The sequence below is a fragment of the Pleurodeles waltl genome, chromosome 4_2, assembly GCF_031143425.1.
Source record: "Pleurodeles waltl isolate 20211129_DDA chromosome 4_2, aPleWal1.hap1.20221129, whole genome shotgun sequence".
Taxonomy (NCBI): Eukaryota; Metazoa; Chordata; class Amphibia; order Caudata; family Salamandridae; genus Pleurodeles; species Pleurodeles waltl.
Window position 1 is genome coordinate 106,293,641 of NC_090443.1, and position 24,521 is coordinate 106,318,161.

Genomic DNA, 24,521 nt, shown 5'->3' on the forward strand with positions numbered 1-24,521 from the left:
CCCAACTGCTGAAAGAGACCTTGCGCCACCTCTGGATGGAAACGCCATTCGTGATCGACCAGGCATTACCAGCGGAGTTTGTCCGTTCTGGCATTGAGAGAGCCTGCCAGGTGATGAACCACCAGGGAAATGCCCTGATGTTCCAGCCATGTCCAGAACCGCATAGCCTCTTCAAAACGGGTGTGCGACCCCACCCGGCTCTGCTTGTTGCAGTACCACATGGTGGTGGTGTGGTCTGTGAACACCTGCACTACTTTCCCTTTGAGAGAAGGAAGGAATGCTTTCTATGCCAGTCTGATCACCCTGAGCTCCAAAAGGTTGCTGTGGAGCCCGGACTCCGCCAGAGACCAGATGCCTCTGACCTACGCCTCTCCCATGTGGCCGTCCTATTCCAGGAGTGACGCGTCTGCCACTACTGTCAGATCTGGCTAGGGAAGAGAGATGGATCTGCCTCTGACCCAATTGCGGTTCGAGAGCCACTGTAGCAGAACATGTGCAGTTCATTCCGAGATCTGGACGATGTTGGAGAGATTCCTCGGATGCTGCGTCCACTGGAACTTCAGGGTCCCACTGCAGAGCCCACATATGCGATCTGGCATGTGTGACCAGCATGACGCAGGAGGCCTGAGGCCCAGCAGCCTCAGAGTCAGTCTTACTGAAATCCAGGATAGAAGCTGAAACATTGGTATCATAGCCTGAATTTTCTGGATTCACTGCTCTGGAGGATAAGCCCGAAACAGCTCTTATGAATGGGAGCATCTAAGATGGAATCGGGTGTGTCTTTGGCATGTTTATAGTGAACCCCAGGAAATGCAGGAGGTCCACCTTAATCTGGAGGAGGGAGACGATAGCCTGGGGTAAGCCTGTCTTCAACAGCCAGTCGTCGAGGTAGGGGAAGCCAGAAATCCCTAACCTGCACAGATGAGATGCAACCACTGCCATCACCTTGGTGAACATCCGAGGGGTGATGGTAAGGCCAAAGGGGAGCACAGTTAATTGAAAATGGTCATGGCCCTCAGTGAATCGCAAGTAACGTCTGTGGGCAGGCAGGACGGGACTATGGAAATAGGCGTCCTGCAAGTCCAATGCTACCATCCAGTCTCTTGGGTCCAGGGCAGATAGAACCTGAGCCAGATTGAGCATTTTCAACTCCTCCTTCTTGAGGATGCGATTAAGAGACTGAAGGTCTAGGATAGGGCCGAGGCCCTTGTCCTTTTTGGGCACCAGAAAGTAGTGGGAGTAACATTAATTTTGTAGAGCTTCTTTTTATAGGTCCCTACTAAATGCTGTCCGTCCGTAGCACTGTACCCCTATCGTGATTTGCCATTACTGATGACCTACTAGTACTGTAGTGTTACATAGCTGGTGCAGGAATCAATCCTTCATGCCACATTAACAATTTACCGAAAGAAAAGAGTATGTGAAGCCCCACTTAATGTAACCCTTTAAAATGTTTTTTTCTCTCTAATAAAACATTTAAATCAACTTACCTCTCCAAGGTGCGCATCTCCCAGAGGTCCTTTGGTCTCTGGATTGACTATTATTACTCGAACTCCAGGTAAGATCTAAGTAGAATTGAGGTTAAACAGGAAAAAGTGCAGTAATTAGCAGCTAGCATATTTATTGTAGTAACCAGAAATATCTTAAACGTTATGTTGGGAATGCAATCTCTACAGGATTATAGCAAAAACACACTATGTTTTTAAAAGACTAATGTTGGTCTTCTTATTGATAACTTAAGGTCAGCCTAAGACATTTAACCCCTTACGTGGGACGTTACCCTTACCTCATACTACACTTTTTCAAACAAAAAGGATCAGTACAACTCAGGTTTCAGACCGCATTATCTAGAAATTCCCTGTCCCAAGTCTTGTGTTTGTCACTTTAAGATCCAGACCTTTTTGTGGTCCATGTGTGCAAATATAATAGCCTAGGGCTGGGATTCTTTGTGCTGCTAAAATATGTTTGGAAGTTTTACTTAAATAGTGTCACAAAACTATGCCTTATAACCAATGTAGGAAATATTTTCTGTTACATTTAAAAGGGTATAAATGTATTGATTATTTTCATTACATCATGCACTACACAAAGTTCAGGTTGTGGTTTCTCCAGACATGTTTTTCAGCTTGGAAAGAGTGTAAAAATAAGAATAGGCTCACTGCTTTTAAAGTGCAGGCCAAGGACGTAGCCACACACTGTCTCGCCTAGATAAGCTAGAAATGTCACATCTACTAGCATATGCCCTGTAGCATGCATACACAAATTGATGGAACAATCACTGCCACTGAAAATAGAGACTGCTCATCAGAAACTTCCTGATTTAACAACTACTAGTATATTTGCTTTTTTCTAGAATATTCAAAGCATTGAATATTGCAGATGGAGTATGCATGGTGTGCAAAGATTCAGTATTCAAAGATAACATTAGATTACCTTGCCAGATTCTGAAAGTGGTAAACTCTGGGGGGCTCCTCTCTCCACTAAACGCATCCTGCACAGCAATGAAAGATATTTTAAATTATTTGAAAACGTGTTTTGGCAAAAGTTTGACTTACAAGAAACACTGGCATGACTGCTAGGTTGTTGATGGCTGAAATGATTGTCACCTCAGGGAAAATGTAATATCCATCCAGACGTACACACTGAAGCCAACATTTCAGAGGTGATAGATGCAATTTTTTTTTTTCTCCGATGACACACACATACAGGAACATAAAAAGATGAAGGGCAACAAGAAACAACACCCAGCCATAGCAAACAACTGGATGACAAAGTATACACAGTAGTATTTCTATATCTAAAACTTTTCACAGAATATGTTTTCATGTGAGACAGCAAATGGTCTGTGTAAGGAAATGCCTCTTTTTTTCACAGTCACCCCCAAGCTTTTGGACTTATGCTGCTGGTTTTTCAGTGATTGTGCCCTTATCCTTTAACCGGTATGTCAAATTGGCTCATACCCATTTGGCTAAGCTAACTTACCTGTACATCGATAGTAAATGGTACCCAGAGTATGTAAGCTAGTGAGTTTCCTTAAGGACTGCAGCACTGGTTATGCCATCCTGGGTGTGACATGAGTGAAACAAGAATCCCAGCTCACCATTTGCATGCTGGAAAAGCAGTTTAAACTGCTAGCCCAACTTTGCCATTTAAATAATGGCAAAGCCAGACTTCCACCCTGGTATATGTTTAAGTTATCCCCTGTGGCAGGCCTATTGAATCCTAAGGCAGGGCTCAACGTATCTCACAGGCAGATCATGTAGTTTTACATCTCCTAATAAAAATTGCGAAACTGTTATTTTTCTGAGGAAAGGCTTGGTCGCCCAATTGGCAAGTACAAAGTTACACGTTGACCCTCTCCGCTGTGCCAACCGTGAAATGGTGCAACCAAAGTGGGTCTTCCTAGGAGGTATCAAACTACTTTTTAAAATAAGCCCAACTTGATTCTCCGTTTGAAATTAATGCAACAAGTTGCAGTTGGAAACTTTAACAAAGTTGCCACATGGTTACTTTTACTCCCCTCTGCCCATATTGGTCGCACATGGGGTCCTGTCACTGAGAGAGCTTTCGGCAATCCTGGGAGAAATGATAACAGTTTTCAGGAAAGGAAACAAAAGGGGCCTGCTCTGGAAGGAGATGTCACCTCGCTCATGCAGGAAGCAACAAAGGTTTTGCCCCAAAATGCGAGCTTTAAAGGAGAAGACGCCTTTGAAGGGGAAATGGGGAGCACTTGGGAGGGGAGCTGCTCCATTGTTCAGACGAACATGCTGGCACTAGGGACAGGAGAAGGAAAACCAGCTGTCAAACCGGGTTTCCAAGGGCATGAAGCTTCCTTGGAAGCCACGCCTCTGGGTTGGGCTAGGGAGCTCCACATGCCAGAAAAGGGGTCCTGCCATATTGGAAGTGAGCAGAATGATGTATCCTGGGATGCTCAGGTGCCACACTTTGCAGGAAGTGGTCATCAGGTGGGAAGGAAACTGGTAGCCCATTGGCTACCATCCACACCCTACCCTGAAGAGCATTTTCTGAGAATAGGTAGGGCACCCATGATACCATAAACTCAGACCTTGACTGCACTAGAAAGAGGACCGAGTAAGGACTTCCCTCCTGTATCGTGGAACCAGCAAAGAGAGGCAGCACCGTCCTCGCCTGCACCGGGGGCTGGCACAGGAGAAGCACTAAGTTTGCAGTGTCCTGCTCAAGGAGAAGTTGTCTCAAGAGTCCAGCCAACACCAAGACACTCAAAGGTGAAGCTGAAAAAGCCTTATTGGTAGCACAAAGTTCTCAAGCTGTTGCCAACCGCCACTATGCAGCACCAAGAACCTGGACCTGACAAAATTGCACTCAAGCTCGCCGAGCCTGGGAGTGCTGTTGGAGTGCAGCTGGTACCACCAGAGAACGTTTTTTGACCCAGAAAGGATTGACCTGCGACATCGATACTGGACAACTGGTAGACCAGTGGCAACAGGACTTCTGCCAGGACCAAGAGAACTTCGAGGGACATCAACCCTGTGACCAGGATCAATAGGAACACCAAGGAGTAGTCTCAGCAAGACCTCTGTCAACCGCATCGCATCCTAGCATTATTGGGCTTCACAGCATCCTTCATTCCTTGCATCAGACCCTTTTTATAGGAAAGCCCTGCAAAGGATAATAGTTTCTGGAACTGTCTGAAGACTGCTTCACCTGCTGAGGTAACCTTCTCAGGACCTTGCTGGCTCCCCTAACTGGCTACCTACTGGAGCAGGCCACCTAAAGTGACTCCAAGTGACCACATTACAACTAGTTCAAACTTTTTAGTGAAAAAGCTTCCAGGTTCATTGAATGGGCCAATGCTTGTTCATCATCAATGAAATGCTTTGATTTACTATACCTTAGAAATTCTATATCTTTTTCTTCATGTGGATCTTTTCCATTGTGGTGTCTAAAAATACATGAAAATGCAGCCTATTTTTATAAATAGGTGTCGCGTTTTAGTGCCTTTTTGATTTTACTGATGCTGTTCAAAAGCTTTACATATGTTCGTTTGAGAAAGTCTTGCTGCTCAGAGCCACAGCTACCCAGGGTTGAGCTGAAGGTTTGACGAACTAAACCAAAGGGTCCTACAGGCATTGGCGAGTAGTACACTGTGAGGTCGCCCAACTCCACCATAAAACACACCCTATTTTCCTACAGTCTGCACAATCAAAATGATTGGCTGCTGGCTAACTTTCCCAATAATTATTGTTCATTTGTGATTCCTGAAGCATATACTAAGACGATTTACAGTGCAGGTTACATACAGTTGTTTTCAGTCGTGTTGCAGACACTGGATCAGATAATTGACACAAGTGGAGCAGCAAACAAGATGTCTTATTCCATAAGCTCTGCCAGTAAGTACTGCTGCAGAGAATTCGCCATCTTTTGTACACATGAACTCTGCACTCAGTGTTATATGTAAGCTTAGCTGACTCAGTGATATGGGGCCAACTTAGCCTCTCAAATTGCTGAGTTTGCAGTGACAAGCCTGAACGACCAGGCTGAACCTTATTCACTCCAAAAGGTCAAACACTCTTCTACTTTTTCAACGCCCTATTTTATAGGGTTATGGGCTACCAAAGAGGTGTGGACCCCCCTTTTTTCCCTCAATATAGGTATATAAGGCTGCAACAAGGTATTGGTAGACCCATTTTTTATTTCAAGTTAATAGTCGAAATCTTCACATCGCAATAGGATTTTAAGCAGGTTGAGCCAAGTCAGAGAATCCAGTAGATATTTATTCTGAAATACATTGAGAGGAACAACAGCCGACATGTGTTTCGCCCCCTTGCGGTATGTAAACCTGGTGCTTTCTCAAGACTATTCAACTGTTCTTAAAAATAGATCCACTTTAAAAAGTTCCTTATCATATTTAGTTGACCAGAGAAGCATAACTGTGCATTACTGCATAAGAGTAAAACGAGTGACCGCGCTTAGGAGTGTCACACGATAAATCCCTGTCCCGAACGAACTGAACTGGGACCTCTCCAGCTGTGTAATGCACAGATATGCTTCTCTGATCAATGAATTATAATTAACTTTTATAATTGATTTATTCTTAAGAACAGTTGAATAGCCTTGAGAAAGCCCCAGGTTTACATGCCACTAGGGGGCGAAACATATGTTGGCTGTGGTTCCTCTCTATGTATTTCACAATAAATATCTACTGGATTCACTGACTTGGCTCAACATGCTTAGTAAAATCCTATTGCGATGTGAAGATTCAGACTATTAACTTGAAATAAAAAATGGGTCTACCAATACCTTGTTGCAGCCTTATGAACCTTATTCATGACACTCTACTTAGCTCAAATTGGACTCATGTTCCACAAGCCACGCCTGGCATACTAGAAAAAAAGGCACAGTGCTTAAGTACTAGATCAGTACTAGCAACACACTACATAAATGCTATATAAATAAAATACAATAATGTAACAAAACGTTTTAAATTAATGTAAAATCCTTGTTTAAAACACTTGACAGTAGATGTTCCAGAGACTTTAATAGCAACTAAAGTTTCAACACAGATGATATATTTAACTTTAAGTATCTACATTTAGATAATTGTCCTATCAGATCTTTTAGCAAAACTGTAAACATTTAACATGCATGGCATTACTAGAAAGACAAACTGTATGACCACTATGTGAAATGACGCCGTGATTTGCATCTATACCCTTAGTGTTCAGAATGTTAAATGATACATGCACAAATGGTTTATGCAAGTAATAGCATTGTATGAAAATGAGAACAAGTCACCTTCACTCACCTGTCATGTCTTAGTGACTTGAGATCCACATACACTGTGGTTGGATCAGGCCCAGACGTTCCCTGTAAGAAGCCAATAAAAAATAGAATTTTATATCACTGATAGCTAGTTTTTCAACTAGTCATATCTTCGACAAGAGAGTGAAAGTGAGTCAAGGAAAGGTTGGACAAAGAACTTTCCAGAATTGATGCGACCTGGCAGAAAATTTACCACCTAACTGAATTTGGGTACATTCCAAAACAGGAAGCTAGTGAGATAGGATGGTGGTTCAGTCTTGATGCTGCTAATATTGCCCCAATGACAATGAATCACTGCTATAATCTACATGTCAACCTTCCTTTCTCCTGGGCTTGGTAATTACCATAAAAAGGGATAATCTTAACACCAGATGTAAACATTTACATTTAAAAGGGTAAAAATATAGCATAAAGCAGAATATAAAAAAAAAAATATGACTACTTTGCCATACATTGTGTTTTTGCCTTCATGTATTTTGGGTTCCAGTGTGAACTGTAAATGAACAGTGTCAATAGATGTGTTTTCAATATTTTCACAACAGCATAGCGTGTGGCTTCTATAACATTACATGACAACTGTTTAGTTTGTTATGCCAGCCTAACGCGTGACATGCTTGGGTAGCCTGGTGCAATAGGTACACTCTGGCCATATGCCCAAACACATTTCAAGTTGTTAAGCTAATGCCCCACAGACAATCACAAATAAGCAGACAGAAGCATATTCCCTTTCCTTTATGTTTATCGCAGATAACCAACAGAAGGAACAATTACTAACCTGTAATCTCAGTTCTCTGTAACTGGTAGTCTCTGCCAATCTATAAACAGAAGAGTATCTAGGCACACACATAAGAGCAGCAGAATGAATTTAAAAAAAAATAATTTTACAAAGAAAAAGCATTCTTACCAGAGTAAGCAGCAAACATCTACCGAAGCACTCCAACCCATTCCAGCCACAGAGGGCGGCTCCACAACCCAGAGTTTGTTTAAAGATGAACAACGAGTACAACTAAGAAAAACGATTGCATTATCATTGAGTGATTGCGGAATTGTCTACACCACAACGCTCAAGGTCACATACTCCTCCTGTAAGGCATACCTCCTAATCTCCGAGTATGTCTGCCAGAACTCCATAGTCACCCACTCTTAATATTTCAATCAAGGATGACACTATCTCCTTTCATGATGTTATCAGCAGAGCTGCAAGTAAGCTAAGTATTGAGGCATCTGCACTCATCTTTGAATCAGCAATTATTTCTGAGACCCTGCTTCCAAAACCATACACTAGACCCTTGGTAGCCCTGGTGCCAGGTCTATCAGGGCTTACATTGCATACTTTCCTGACTCTGCTCTCCATTAAATACATAGATAGGTGACAGGAGACAAAGTACCGCCCTTCAGATTCTGATCTGTTATTGTTAAGAAACATTCCTTCTCCTGATTCACTAGTCTAATATACAACTGAAAGTACTGCAAGGCTTCTGATTCTACCTTTTGATACGCCAGAAAAAAGAGTCACAAGTATGGGTCGACTGGGTAAAGTCTGCATGACTCTGGCTACCATCCAAGGGGTGCAAGTTTTACAATCTTATTGGGCTAAATGCATTCTGAAGGAGGGGATTATTGTGTCCGATCAAACCATAAGCGCTGTGTAGTACTTTGATTATGTGGCTGCTAGAATCATCCGTCACGGGCTCCCCATGAAACACGCATAATGCCTTTAGGTCTGCAGAGTATCTTGAACATCCCTTTCTCCCACACCTCCCCTTTATCCCACAGAGAAGAAACTCAAGCCTATGAATACATAAGAGGAAACCCTGGGGCCTGTTGGTTTGGAAAAAAAGGGTGCGGTCATGAAAACAAATAATACATATCCCTTTTTGGAAAACCTAACAGGTGCTGCCCAAACCACCACCATTAGAGAAACAGTACTTTCAAAGTCTCAGAAAAACAAAACCTCTCAACAGTCTACTGGATCAGGAGAAAAGGACCCACTGTGTAGACCATGAGTTATCCTTCTCTGCTAGCACCAGAGAGCACCAAACAGTTCCAATCATTGTCCCGCCTGGCGGAGCATCAAAAGAGAAGCTTGAGTGCTGCACACAGTGAAATCTGATTACAAAATCAGATTCCTCCCTCTCTGACGTCCATACCTCATAAAGAGGCAGGACTGTTGCACTTGGAACATCTGACCATGAAGCAAAAACACCCTTCATCACAAAGAAGCTATGGAGGAAGTTCCCAAGCTGCAGAAAAAAAAGGGAACATACTTGAGCTCCTTTCTGATCCATGAAAGGAGTCAGAGTATGAACCTTCGTTCCATCCTGGATCAAAAATATGGTAACAAATGGGCCAAAGAGAAAATGCACGCATACTGGCACTTCATTAAATTGTGGCTCATCTTTTCCCGGGAGATTAGATAACATCAGTAGTCCTACAATAACCCTATTTTCACATTCCCATCTCCAAAACACATCATCAGTTTTCGCCTAATTTCAAAAGGATCCCCTCTTTTGCAACATTTCATCTTTGACTTGAAATTAGCACCAAGATTATTTTGCAAGTGTAGTGCAGTGGTAGCAGCAGCTAAACGAAAGAAGGAAATATATCTATACCTGGATGAGGGGTAGTTTGAAATCAATACTGAACTGAAACTCTAGCAAGACAAAGGTACTTTTGGTGTACACACAACAAAATCAGTTCTGTACCCAATATTCATATTTCACCACTTGGGGTCTACAATAGACATAATACAAGTAAAAGTGAAAGACTTCTACACATTCAATGAGTCTCTCTCCAACAGTCAAAGTAGCCCCATCAGTTAGAAGTCTTTTATTCTTTTGGGCATTCTTCTAGTCCTCAAAACAGACTACTGGAAAGTCTTGAAGGTAAGTGGAGTCAGAATACCAGAGACTGGGAAAAGAAGATAAGACATTCCATCTCTGCCACTAAGGGCCAAATGTAGCAAAACTCCAAATTGCAAGTTGCAATTTGTGAGTCCCAGCGACTCGCAAATTGCAACTCGCAATTTGGAATGCAGAAAGGTGTCTCGGACACCTTGTGCGACTCGCTATGGGGTCGCAAAGATCCACCTCATTAATATTAATGAGGTGGGTCGCAATTTGCGACCCCATAGCGAGTCAGGGCACTCACGGGGATGGTGGCCTGCTGGAGATAGCAGACCACCATGTCCGTGACTGCTTTTAAATAAAGCAGTCTTTTTTTGTTTTTCAAAGTGTAGCCCATTTTCCTTAAAGGAAAACGAGCTGCACTTTGAAAAAAAACCGAAACCTTTAGTTTCGGTATTTTTCAGGGCAGGTAGGGGTCCCTTGGACCACTGCCTGCTCTGAAAAAGTATTTTTTCCAGACACAAAGGGGAAGGGGTCCCATGGGGACCCCTTCCCGTTTGCGCCTGGGTTACCATCCACTTCAAGTGGATGGTAACTGCGCTTTCATTTGCGACCGCATTGCATTGCGAGTCGCAAACAGGAAGGGAACACCCCTTCCTATTTGCGAGTCGGAAATGCATTTTGCGAGTCGGATCTGACTCGCAAAATGCATTTCTACATAGCACAGAGGCTTTTGCGACTCGCAAATGGCGATTTTCGCTGTTTGCGACTCGCAAAACCCTTGCTACATCTGGCTCTTAGTCTCTTGCATGGGGGTGCAATATGGGAAACATGTATTGGGAAGTTACATTCCAAAGAAACCCTACATATGTCTCAGTTGTAACTGGAACATCACTGGAAGGTTGGGAGTTCATGTGGGAGATCGATCTGCTCAGAAAGATGGTTATCAGTGGAGAACTTAAAACATATCACAATGCTAGAATTGAGAGTGTTCACTTAAGTCCTTTCTACCATCCATTTCAGGTTCAACAGATTCAAACAGTCCACAAGACCTTGTGCACTATCCCAACAAACTGGGAGGAACGAGGACAAGAATTATGGCAAGAAAAGTCTTATTTATTTGGAACTGGGCACTTGTGGAAACATTTCTCTCAGGGGTACAGAACTGAAAAGTGGACAAGCTCAGCAGATATCTTCTACAGCAGCATAACTGGGTGTTAGATGACTGTTTTCGAAATACATCTTTTATGAATCGGGCACTCCAAAATCTCCTTTACTCTAATTCCCCTGCTAATTGTCATCATCAAAATTATGCATTACAACATGACAATGCCCGTCATCACTCAGCATGGATCGAGACAAGGGTCATATCAGTCTCCGCTTCATATTTCGCTTCAACCTCAAAGAGACTTCCATACAATTGGAATCTGCTCTACAGGAATGTCAGGCAGAATATTTCATCCCCTCCCTACACTTCCTTAACTTCACGAACTGCCTCCTGAGTACTGAAAAAATATGGATACTTGAACCTCCCATAACTTCATTAAAGTCCTAAACGAAGCACAAAGACTTTCCATTCATTCTTTATATGCCTTGAAGTGGAAGACGATCTGTGCATGGTGCCTTCATAAACAGATGGATCCTAGAAACCGTCAAATAGACAGATGTAGCTTATCTTCTTTATTTGGCAAAATCAAAGTGTATTTGACTGTTGTCACCGTTTACAGAAAGTGTCACTCATGCTTTCTTGACTATCCCTGTGTCTAGGGATTTTCTAGAGGGTCTGGAGAAATTTTCTGTCCCTGTCAGGAGGCTTCAGGTCTAAAATATTTTAGATTCTGGAGACATTTCATTGATAGTTTAAAAACAAAACAACCTTAATCTAAATTGATTTGTTTAAAGACTTCTTGCCATAGGTGTACAGAGCAAAAAGCTAAATTTGGTAGACAAGCTCGGATTGTAGATTGTTGCAGGTAAGGAGCATACATAGAGACATTCAAAATTCTCAAAGCTGCTTCTCCTTTTGGACTGGGATGCTGGGTGACTAGTTTGAAACTATTGCTAAGATTATGTTTCACATGATGGTTTTTCATTTAGCCCGCTGGCAAAAAGTAAAAAATCCAGCTGGCTAAAAAGTATTGCGCTGATGTCTGGGAACAATGGTCCACACACTGTAAACACTGATGTGCTATTTTAAAATCAGAGACTAGTCATCTGCATTATTGGTGATGGTGACAGCTTTTATCTGTTCAAATAAGAGTCCTGGAAACAATCACTAAAATAAGGACTAATTCAAGCCAACAGTGTCCCAATTAAGGATTTTAAAGACAGAGAAGAACCATCAAAAACACTACTTGCACAAACGTAGCCGTTCCAGACTTCAGTCAACCAACTGGTGTGGCGACTGTAAAGCCTTCTGTGTTTCAAATTGTTATTTGTTAGAATAAAAGATTAACATGTTACTTACTTTCAGTAACACTTTTTATGGTTAACACCGTAACCTTAGAATCCTAAGAGCCACATTTCTCCGAAGGATCAATCTGTCCGGCAATAACAATGTTTATGGTGGCTGGATGGACTGGGCCTGGAGTTCACTCACTTGCCTTGCCGGGGTGATAGTTACGTGGTAGACAGTTTTGATGGTCTCCAGGCATAAAGGACAGCTGCGCACTGGTAAAAGGGAGTGCATATGAATTAAGTGAGAACAAATTAAGGTCCCACTGCAGCATCACATAAGGTATTGCTGTGAACATGTGGATCAGCCCCTTCAAGAAAGGCATCGCAACAGGTGATTTGAAAAATGGCCAACCTGACAAAAGCTAGAAGGCCTTAACTGTTGTCACTCAAGGCCTTGCTAAACTAAATACAGATCTTAAATAACTTTGCAATCAACGGTTGAATGTCCCTGGTGTAGGAAAGTACCCTCTATTTGGCATGGTTACCCCTACTTTTTGCCTGCTGTCAGTGTGCTTTTGACTGTGTTCACTGGGATCCTGCGAACCGTGACCACAGTGACTGTGCTCTCGCCCTCTAAATTTAGATGTCACTGACATTCTGCACCCTACAATTGGCATACAGGTGCCCCCATGCAAGTCCCTAGTATATGGTACCCAGGGCATTGGGACACCAGGGGTTTCCCATGGGCTGCAGCATGTATTATGCCACCCATGGGAGCCCATGCAAAAGGTTTCTGCAGGCCTGCCATTGCAGCCTGCGTGAAAAGGTGCACGCACCCTTTCATCACAGGCCACTATAAGTCACCCCTATTGCAGGCCATCCTAGCCCAGAGTGCAGGTTGCAAGTACTCTTGTGTGAGGGCACCACTGCATGAGCAGAGGTGCCCCACAAACTCCAGGTCTATTTTCCTGGACTTCGTAAGTGCGGGGAAGACATTTTACTTGTGTACTGGACATAGGTCATTACCTATGTCAGGCTACATAATGTTAACTCCGAACCTGGGCATGTTTAGTATAAACATATCAGAATCATATCCCAATACTATTGCCAGTATTGGTTGTATGATTTCATGCACTCTGGGGGCTCCTTGGAGGACCCCCAGCTTTGCTCCTACCAGTTTGCAGGGTATTCCCAGACAGCCCGCTCTGCTGCCATCCTACAGTCAGGTTTCTGCTCTCCTGCTGCTCGAACAGCTCAAGCTCAGGAAAGCAGAACAAAAGATTCCCTTTGAGAGAGGGACCTTCTCCCTTTGGAAACAGGTATTACACGGCTTGGGAGGGGTAGCCTTCCCAAGCCACTGGTATACTTTTGGTGTCCTCCTTCCATAAACCGGTTTGCACCAGTCCTGGGACCCACGGTCCCTGCGCAGGCTCTAAACTGGACAATGGAAAGGAGAATTACCACTCCCCTATACGTCACCACCCCAGGGGTGGTGCCCAGAGCTCCTCCAGGTAGCCACTTGATTCTGCCATCCTGAATCCAAGGTGGGCAGAGGCCTCTGGGATCATCGGAGTGGCCAGGTCAGGGATGTGACATCACAGCCTTCTCCTGATAGGTGGTCACCCTGCTAGGTGACCAATCCTCCTTTTAGGGCTATATAGGGTCTACCTCTTGGGTGGGTCCTCAGATTCGATGTGCAAGATTCCAGCAGGACTGCAACGTTTACTTCGACTTCTGGCCACTGGAACCACGAATGGACTTAACAGGAACCTTCAACCTGCAGCTTCAGCAATGACTTCGCTCTGCAACATTGTTTCTCTGGCTCCTTCCAGCAACTGCAACATTTCCCCGGCTGTGCAGCTTCTGAGGTGGATGGCAGGTCTTCAGTCTGTACCAAGAGGCAAGAAGGAATCTCCCTTGGAGTGAAGAAGTCACTTTCCCGCATCCGCAGCCACCAACTGCAACAACGACCGGCCACGTGGATCCTCTCTCCTGCAACTCTGTGTGGATCCTGCAACAAAGATTGTGGTCTTCAGTGGTCTCCTCACCCCCCACCAGCTGTCCAACTTTGGAGGTTGTGAGTCTTTGCCTCTCCTTGCAGGACAGTACCCCAGGGCACCACGACTCTTGCAGCTATCAAGGCTTGTTGGCTCTTCTTCCAAGGGATCATCAGGCTCTGTGTAGCCCCTGGCATCCATGGCTGTTCTCTGCAATGAGTAGTCTCTTGCCTGCTGCACCAGCGACGTGGGACTCCTTTCCAGGTGTGCTGAGTGGGCTTCACTGCAACTCTGTGCCTGCTGCCTGTGGGGGCTGCATCCTCGACATCTGGCTCTCCTTGCTGCTGAGGGATGCCTGGGAGTCCTCTCCTTGGGTTGAGTGTCCTCAGTACTTCCTGGTCCCCAGCAGCTCTGCAACACTTCTTCTGCAACTCTTGCCTTTGCCGAAGCTTGTTGGTGGTTTTTCCACACCACTGATGGACTGCAACTCTTCTTTCGACGTGGAACATCAACTGCATCACTTCTGGAACTCTCTTTCTGCACCTGTGCTGCACAGCTGATTCCTGGTCTTCACCCTTGACCTAGGCCTGCATCTCCAGCAGGATGGCTAGTTGCTCCTGCCCCAACCGGACCCTCCGACTGGAACCGGAATTGGTCCCCTTCATTCGCAGGACCTCTTCTGTCAGAATCCATCTTCTGTTTCTTCCAGTCGTGCACAGTCCTTTTACAAAGTTTCTCTGTGGGTTTGGGAAAAACTCAGCACTCACCTTTTCTCTCCTGGTCACTGGGGGACACTATAGGAAGCTGGCACTGTATATACTAGATCGAAATTATCAAAATGAGACATAGTGTGCACAGAGTCCAGGGGTTCCCCAAAGGCTTAACAAAGGCTTACGTAGATAATACTAATGCTCTCTTTTGTATGGTCGAGCAGTTAGGCTTATCAGAGGGTAGTGCAAAGCATTTGTTGTACACACACAGACAATAGAGAAAGCACACACTCGATGACTTAACTCCACACCAATGGTTTGTATATAGCAAAAATATATTTTCTTACTTTATTTTTAGAACCACCAGATTCAAGATGCAGGTAAGTACTTCAATAGATTTGTATTTCACAGATGTATCAACAGTACTTTGAGATCAATAAGTTATACAGTTTTTGAAATATTAGCAAAAATCTGTTTTCAAATTTGACAGTGCAATTTTAAGAACAGTTCCTGGGGGAAGAAAAGTTAGATCATTTTACAGGTAAGTACAACACTTACAGTTCCAGTCTCCGGGGGTTAGGAAGTCCACAGGTTGGGGTTCAAGTTAACCCCAAACATCCAGCAACACAGGCCAGCCTGGTGCAGAGGTCAAAGTGTAGGCAAAATTAAAATGAGCTCCTATGAGACTGGAGACACTCGGTTTCAGATCTGCAGGCAGGTAAGCACCAGCGACTTCAGAGGGCAGACCTGAGGGGTTTACAAGAGCACTTGGGGAGGAGGAAACACAAGTAGGCACCAAACATACACCCTCAGTGGCACTGGGGCGGCCGGGTGCAGAGTGCAAACAAGATGTCAGGTCTCCAATGATTCTCAATGAGGGGACCTGGGAGCGGGGGCGGGGGGGGGGGGGGGGGTCATTCAGAGGCTGCAGGTGAGGTCCAGGGGGTTGTCTAGGGCAAACCACAGGCTGAACAGGGAGGAGGGTCGCCTGCTGAACACTGCTGCACTGGAGATCGGTTTCTCCAAGGCTTGGGGCTGCGGGTGCAGTGGGTTTTTAGGCGTATATCTTCGTCCGGAGCTTTCACGGTCAAGGGGGTCCTCTAGATTCTTTCTCCAGGTGTCGTCGTGGAGAGGTCAACCCAGGGTAGGCACTTGCTTGGAATCACCTGGCGATCCTCTCTAGCTGGTTGGGCCACCTGGACACGGGCCGTGAGCTTCGGGTACAAAGTGGTTAGGACTCATGCATTCAGAGTGAGGTTGGAGTCCTTAGTGGTTGTTTCTTCTTGGACAGGGCCGCTGTCCACAGGAGTTCTTGGTCCTTTAGGGTGGAGTGCAGTCCTGCATCTTGGCAAAGGTCGCTGGTCCCGCTGGATGCGTTGCTGTTCTTTTGCAGGTTCTTTGAAGCAGAAACAGGCCGGTAGGGCTGGGGCCAAGCAACTTGTCATCTTCCTTCTTCTCTGCTAGGGTTTCAGCTTAGCAGTCCTTCCTCTTGTTAGGTCGCCAGGAATCTGGTGAGCTGGTTCAGGAATGGATGCCTGTAAGGAAATGCCTCCTTGGCATGGTTACCCCCTGACTTTTTGCCTTTGCTGATGCTAAGTTTTGATTTGAAAGTGTGCTGAGGCCTGCTAACCAGGCCCAAGCACCAGTGTTCTTTCCCTAACCTGTACTTTTGTTTCCACAATTGGCTCACCCTGGCATCCAGGTAAGTCGCTTGTAACTGGTACCCCTGGGACCAAGGGCCTTGATGACAGGGAAGGTCTCTAAGGGCTGCAGCATTTCTTATGCCACCCTGGGGTCCCCTCACTCAGCACAGACACACTGCTTGCCAGCTTGTGTGTGCTAGTGGGGATAAAAAGAGTAAGTCGACATGGCACTCCCCTCAGGGTGCCCTGCCAACCTCACACTGCCTACAGGTATAGATAAGTCACCCCTCTAGCAGGCCTTACAACCCTAAGGCAGGGTGCACTATACCATATAGGTGCATGAGCACTATGCCCCTACAGTGTCTAAGCAAAACCTTAGACATTGTAAGTGCAGGGTAGCCATAAGAGTATATGGTCTGGAAGTCTGTCATGCACGAACTCCACAGCACCATAATGGCTACACTGAAAACTGTGAAGTTTGGTATCAAACTTCTCAGCACAATAAATGCACACTGATGCCAGTGTACATTTTATTGTAACATACACCCCAGAGGGCACCTTAGAGGTGCCCCTGAAACCTTAACCGACTATCCGTGTAGGCTGACTAATTTTAGCAGCCTGCCACACACCAGACATGTTGCTGGCCACATGGGGAGAGTGCCTTTGTCACTCTGTGGCCTAGTAACAAAGCCTGTACTGGGTGGAGTGCTTCACACCTCCCCCTGCAGGAACTGTAACACCTGGCGGTGAGCCTCAATGGCTCACCCCCTTTGTTACAGCACCCCAGGGCACTCCACCTAGTGGAGTTGCCCGCCCCCTCCGGCCACGGCCCCACTTTTGGCGGCAAGGCCGGAGGAGATAATGAGAAAAACAAGGAGGAGTCACTCGCCAGTCAGGACAGCCCCTAAGGTGTCCTGAGCTGAGGTGACTCTGACTTTTAGAAATCCTCCATCTTGCAAATGGAGGATTCCCCCAATAGGATTAGGGATGTGCCCCCCTCCCCTCAGGGAGGAGGCACACAGAGGGTGTAGCCACCCTCAGGGCTAGTAGCCATTGGCTACTAACCCCCCAGACCTAAACACACCCTTAAATTTAGTATTTAAGGGCTCCCCAGAACCTAGGAACGCAGATTCCTGCAACCTAAAAAGAAGAGGACTGCTGAACTGAAAAACCTGCAGAGAAGACGGAGACACCAACTGCTTTGGCCCCAGCTCTACCGGCCTGTCTCCCCACTTCTAAAGACACTGCTCCAGCGGTGCGTTCCCAGGGTCCAGCAACCTCTGAAGCCTCAGAGGACTACCCTGCATCTAGAAGGACCAAGAACTCCCGAGGACAGCGGCTCTGTTCCCCAAAGACTGCAACTTTGCAACAAAGAAGCAACTTTGAAACAACAAACGTTTCCCGCCAGAAGCGTGAGACTTTGCACTCTGCACCCGACGCCCCCGGCTCGACTTGTGGAGAACAAACACCACAGGGAGGACTCCCCGGCGACTACGAGACCGTGAGTAGCCAGAGTTGACCACCCTGAGCCCCCACAGCGACGCCTGCAGAGGGAATCCCGAGGCTCCCCCTGACCGCGACTGCCTGCTTCAAAGACCCGACGCCTGGTAAGGACACTGCATCTGCAGCCCCCAGGACCTGAAGGATCTGACCTCCAGTGCAGGAGTGACCCCCAGGTGGCCCTCTCCCTTGCCCAGGTGGTGGCTACCCCGAGGAGCCCCCCCCTTGCCTGTATCGCTGAAGAGACCCCTTGGTCTCCCATTGATTTCTATTACGAACCCGACGCTTGTTTGCACACTGCACCCGGCCACCCCCGTGCCGCTGAGGGTGTACTTTCTGTGCTGACTTGTGTCCCCCCCGGTGCCCTACAAAACCCCCCTGGTCTGCCCTCCGAAGACGCAGGTACTTACCTGCTGGCAGACTGGAACCGGGGCACCCCCTTCTCCATTGAAGCCTATGCGTTTTGGGCACCACTTTGACCTCTGCACCTGACCGGCCCTGTGCTGCTGGTGTGGTAACTTTGGGGTTGCTCTGAACCCCCAGCGGTGGGCTACCTTGGACCCAAACTTGAACCCCGTAGGTGGTTTACTTACCAGCAAAAACTAACAAAGACTTACCTCCCCCAGGAACTGTTGAAAATTGCACTGTCTAGTTTTAAAATAGCTATATGTCATTTATGTGACAACTGTATATGCTATTTTGCTAATTCAAAGTTCCTAAAGTTCCTACATGAAATACCTTTCATTTGAAGTATTACTTGTAAATCTTGAACCTGTGGTTCTTAAAATAAACTAAGAAAATATATTTTTCTATACAAAAACCTATTGGCCTGGAATTGTCTCTGAGTGTGTGTTCCTCATTTATTGCATGTGTGTGTACAACAAATGCTTAACACTACCCTCTGATAAGCCTACTGCTCGACCACACTACCACAAAAAAGAGCATTCGAATTATCTCTTTTTGCCACTATCTTACCTCTAAGGGGAACCCTTGGACTCTGTGCATGCTATTTCTTACTTTGAAATAGTACATACAGAGCCAACTTCCTACAATGCCCTTCAATCCTAGATTAAGGGGCGTTTTAGGGGTCAGAGGGCAGTAGCCTTGGGCCTTGTGCCCACAAACCTAACCCTATTGGTCCTTGACCTCCAAACCAAGGTGGAGGTTTCTGCAGGGAGGGGGGTCCTTGCTAGGGTGGCCACTCATCCCGGTTTTCCCTAATTTTTCCACCGGACTTGACGCCAAAAGTGGGGCTTTGTCTGGGGGGGGCAGGCAACTCCACTAGTTGTAATCCGAGGCTTGAGCCTTTGGGGCTGCCAGGTGTTTCAGTTCCTATAGGGGGGAGGTGTGAATCACCTCCACCCAGTACAGGCTTTGTTCCTGACCACAGAGTGCACAAAGGTTCTCACCCCATGTGGTCAAAAACTTGTCTGAAAGCGGCATACTGGCACAGATCAGTCAGTCCTACACTAGCAGTTCGGCTAACATACAAGAGGCATCTCTAAGGTGCCCTCTGTGCTCATTTATTTATACATCCCACACTGGCATCAGTGGGGGTTTATTGTGTTGAGAAGTTTGATATCAAATTCCTCAGTATTCAGTTAAGTCATTATGGAACTGTGGAGTACGTAAGGACAAAGTCCCAGACCATACACTCAATATGGCTACACTGCACTTACAATGTCTAAGAATGGACTTAGACACTGAAGGAGCATATTGCTCATGCAGCTATGGCCTAACCTGTGGTATAGTGCATCCTGCCTTAGAGCCGTAAGGGCTGCTAGAGGGGTGACTTACCTATATCACAGGCAGTGGTTTGTGGGCATGGCACCCTGAGAGGGGTGCCATGTCGTCTTTGTCTTTTTCTCCCCACCAGCACACACAAGCTCCAAAGGCAGTGTACATGTGCTGGGTGAGGGGTCCCCTAGGGTGGCATAATACATGCTGCAGCCCTTGTGGACCTTCCCTGGCCACAGGGCCCTTGGTACCATAGGTACCTTTTACAACGGACTTAACTGTGTGCCACAGTTGTGCCAATTGTGGAAACAAAGGTACACTGGTGCTGGAGGCTGGTTAGCAGGATCCCAGCACACTTTCAAAGTTGGCATCAACACTAGGCAAAAAGTGTGTGTGGGGGGTAACCATGCCAACAGTGGCACTTCCCTACACTCTGGTACTAACCTTTTGAGGTTCCTAGTTCCTCCAGCTTCCCTCTACAGATTCCACATACCTGGATGGGGGTCTGGCTTCCGCATCCCATTTTTTATTTATATGGTTTGGTCTTCCCCTGGGTCTCCATGGTTTACTGTTATTTCACTGTTTTTATGCCCATTCCTGGTTACTAAGGTGTGTATAATAGTGTGTTTACTCACCTGGTAGTAGAGTTTTTGCCTATTTAGTATTTTAGTATGTGTCACTAAACACTGTGTGGTTCTTTAATGTGTGTAAGTGCTGGGAAACTACAGTGGTATTGCATAAGCTTTGCATTGCCTCCTAGATAAGGCTCGGCTGCTCATCCACAGCTACATCTAGAGAGTTTGGCTTCCTAGACACCGACTAACCCTTCCTAATAGGGGATACCTAGACCTGGTATAAGGTGATAACACCATTGGTGCTCACCACACACAGGGCCAGCTTCCTACACCTGGAGAAAACTAAAGGCAACAAACTTCACCCAGTGACCTGCCTACACAGTTTAGGAAAATGGACGCCTAGCTGCCAACCAACTCCAGATGGAGAAAAAAAGCCATAAATTGTCCCTGCTCAGTCAACACGCATGTAGGTTGTTAAAGCTCAGATGCAGGGCCTACCCCCTGCTGCTGCAACAAGAAATCCTCCAGAACAGGCATCCTGATCAAAGGACAAATGCTCATGGTCAGACATTCTGGGTATGGCAGTCTCATTGCCCATTTAAGGGCCTGTTCTGTCTTGATCTTTCTTGGTACTCCCTGCAGGAGAGGTGGGAAGGAAGCGGGGTGGGAGGGTAGGGGATTGAAGAATACAGAAGTTCTGCGCTCTAGTTGAGACTGATAGCGTCTCCGAGGGCAGACCACCTTGGAAACTTCAATGTGCAAACGCTGGGACATTGAGTGTTCTCTGTGGTGGCAAACAGATCAAGACAGGGTTCTCCCACTGCTGGAAGATGCCCTGGGTCACCTGAGAGTGTAACTGCCAATCATAATTAGCTAGGTAACAGTAGCTGAGTTTGTCTGCTCTGGCATTCAAGATTCCTGCCAGGCGCTGGGCGATCAAGGAAATGCCTCAAGCGTTCAACCATTCCACAGAGACAGAGCCTCCTGGCACAGAACCAGCATTCCCACTCTGCCCAATTTTTTTGCAATGCCACCTAACATTTGTGTTGTCCATGAGAACCTATCCCCGTTCCCCCTTGATGGTCAGGAGGAACGTCTTCAGTGCCAAGCTAATCACTCGCAACTCTGGATGGTTGATATGAAAGCGAGGTTCTGCTGGAGACCAGAGTCTTCTGATCTCTATGTCCACCAGGTGGCCTCTCCATCCCAGCAACGATCCATCACACCCAATAGCTCTGGGTGGGGTAAGGCTGTGCCACTGGTCCAACTCTGGTCGAGTAGCCACTACTGCAGATCTTTCCTAGTGTCCTCCAACAGATGGGTACGCTTTGATAAGTCGCCTTAATTGCTGGGTCCATTAAGACACCATATTCTACTGCAGAGCTGGCATGTGTCACTTGGCATGGCCCACAAGCAGGATGAAAGAGGGCCAGAGGCCTCAGAGCCGCTCTCACTAAGACCAATGTCAAGGTGGAAACATAGCACAAATGACTAGAACTCATTGAGGTGAAGCGAAAGTTTGGAAAAGCACAGTATCCAGGATGTCTCAAATGAATGGGAATCATTGCAAAGGAGTCAGATTTGACTTTGGCACGTTTATGGAAAAAGGTTTCTACCACAATATGTAAGGGCCTCATTAAATGGAAACAGAGGTTCTTGGCTTGTTTGGCTGGATTGAGCACCTGTGAATTAAGTTTCAAAGTGCTGGCTGGAGTCATCGGACATGCCACTGATACAGGAGATGGGTTCCAAAACTGCGATATCGAAGCAATATGGCGTGGCACAGTCTAGGATGAAACAGACCAGCTGATGATAACCCAACTACAGGCCACCTTGGATCCGAAGGCACTCCAGAGGGATTCTGAGGAGTACCCAAAATTTAGCTGAGGGCAATTTTGATCTCATTGAGTTGTTGAGGTGTAGCCGATGGAAGCTGGGGTGCATCACGACCAAGCACAGAATCGATTGGGGGCGGACAAAACTCTATGGCCTAGAGATACTCAGGCCTTCTTCAACTTCCGCTAAAGTTCTGCCATGTCAAGTTTAGCTCCACATTTGTAGATGGTGTTGTTGTTCACCTTTGTGCAGCATTTGCATGAAGCAGAATCATGCCTAGGGCCAAGGCACCAGAGAGAGACCTTGTGGTTTAAACACTGTAATGTAATTTTTGGAATAGACATGTCTTTGCACAATGGGAAAAATTAGAGTGAAGTGAAACCTGTCAATCTGACACGATTCCATGGCGTTCTGGTTTGGCATCGGAAGGCATGGAAAGAAAGGAAGAAAATTACAGCACCACCCTTCGAGTGACGGAATAGTTAACAGTACGTTTCTGGAACCAGTGTAATGCCTGTCCAAAGTCACACAGTGAAGAATCTATCAGAAATAGCTAGTTAGAATTGGATGATTGTTTCATGCGCTATCAAAGTTCCATAACATATCAGCCTGTGAATGTATTTGATATAACAGAGTAAATCGACTTGAACAATGTTTAACTGTTAGGGATTCCAATGACTACCAAGCATGAAATGCAACTCAAGGAGAAAAAGAAAAGAAAGCAATCCAACTGTCACATTGGCCACCCTACACGATAAACATATCAAGAAGGGCTGAATGCACGCTAGATTGTCAAGGTATCAACTTAAGGAAAACGTTATTTACCCTATAACTACTTGTTCGTAGCTTGCAGTGCTATAAATTCACAAGCGCTGCATACTCGTACCATTTAGAGTTGGGCTCGGACATTGCAATTTCATTTTTATGCAAGAAGTTTTTTCCAGTCACAAGGTACCCTGTAACTCCTCATTTAGTCTGCACTATGCATGGGCACCAACTCCATTGTTAGACTGTTTTTCTTCGCCACCGGGTTCGGACGTGTTCCATCGAGGCTCCCGGACACAATGTGTTCAACATTCATTGCTTTAGGGCCCACTGTAAAAGTTCAATTTCCATCATCAAGAGAAACACTTTCTCTGCACCTGTACCCAGTTCCCTTGAACTTAGTCAAAGCCTAATACACCGTACCAGAAGACAGGGTCACATCCCATCGCTATGGCATGCCCCTTCTGGGCTCTGCTCTCCTTTCTTTCATTTGCCATTGATTCCGGAACATGAAGAGGTGTGGAGGGTGATGAAAAGTATGCGATTCATAAAGTGCCCTCAGTGTGATTTAAAAATACTCCTGGGTGTGTAGTTTAATCCTTTCTACACACAAGGACACCAAGTGTACCTTCTACCATCACCATGCAGCAGTAGTCAACAGATGTCACATCCAACATTGTCAGTGAGAAAGATCTGCTTGGCTCCGAGGAAGAAGAGGGGGACGACAGAGTCTTAAGGCCTGCCTGCACACCAGCTGAGCCCAGAGGCAATCAACTCCAGAGCCATAAAGCAGGGATAGATATAACTTGCAAAATTCCAGCCCAACACTAGATGGCAGGAATATGCAGAGTATGTACACCTTCTATGAACTATACATTTACAGCCAATGATCCAGTGGTCATCCTGAAAATCTGACACAAGTCTAAACACCATGAACATGTGTGCGACTGAAAATGCATGCCAATTTCATTAAGTTGGTGTAGGGTCCACCTCTCTTCATTTTGTAAAATATAAATTATTTCCAGAAAAAAAAGAATGTTACTAACCCTGTAAGCATTTTTCTAGCGTGTAGTACTGTAGATTGTTTTTCTTTGAATAAGTCAGAAATGTATAGTGACTTTCTCCTTTAGTTGGCCATGCGCATGGGCATCAACTCCATTGTATTGTTTTCAGCACAGTGGGTGATCATACAGCTAGAGCTTTGGATAGGAAAGTGTAGTGATTTAGCAAGAAGTTATATACAAGAGTTTAAGTGAAAAATGTAAACTGCAACAACCAAAGGCTTGCAGGGACATGAGCGGGCTCATGTGAATCTACAGTGTGCTATAAACAGATGCTTACAGGTTAACACATTCTCTTAGTAGCATGTGTGGCTATATATATACACACACACTGCATACACTGTAAAGCAGTACTCCCCTAAGCTCTAATCGGTGGTTAGTCAGTGGATGTTGCAGAAGACAAAAAGTTTTAGTTGCAACTTGGCCAATTATTGCTTGTTGGTGTGCTGAGACATCCACACAGTAGTGCTTGGTAAACATGTGTGGATGTGCATATTTCCAAGCAGAGACACAGTGGATCCTTTTTTTCCAAGTGGAATGAGTGCTGGGAGTGGCAGGCAAATTTCTTTTAGCCTTAATGTAGCAGTTTTGGATACATTTGACAATCGGTCTGGCTACGCCTGCAATAGATAGAGCGAGCCCTTTGTGAG

The 24,521-nt window shown here is 45.8% G+C and overlaps 1 protein-coding gene across 1 annotated transcript in view; it reads right to left on the bottom strand.

The window, feature by feature from the left end:
• The window catches only part of DIP2B (disco interacting protein 2 homolog B), a 738,038-nt gene that overhangs the window by 61,910 nt on the left and 651,607 nt on the right, over positions 1–24,521 (bottom strand). The window contains exons 33-35 of the mRNA XM_069230866.1: positions 6,788–6,849; positions 2,434–2,491; positions 1,491–1,565 (exon numbers count right to left, since the gene is read on the bottom strand). Of these exons, the coding sequence (XP_069086967.1) occupies positions 1,491–1,565; positions 2,434–2,491; positions 6,788–6,849 (195 nt within the window). The remainder of the gene's footprint in view (positions 1–1,490; positions 1,566–2,433; positions 2,492–6,787; positions 6,850–24,521) is intronic.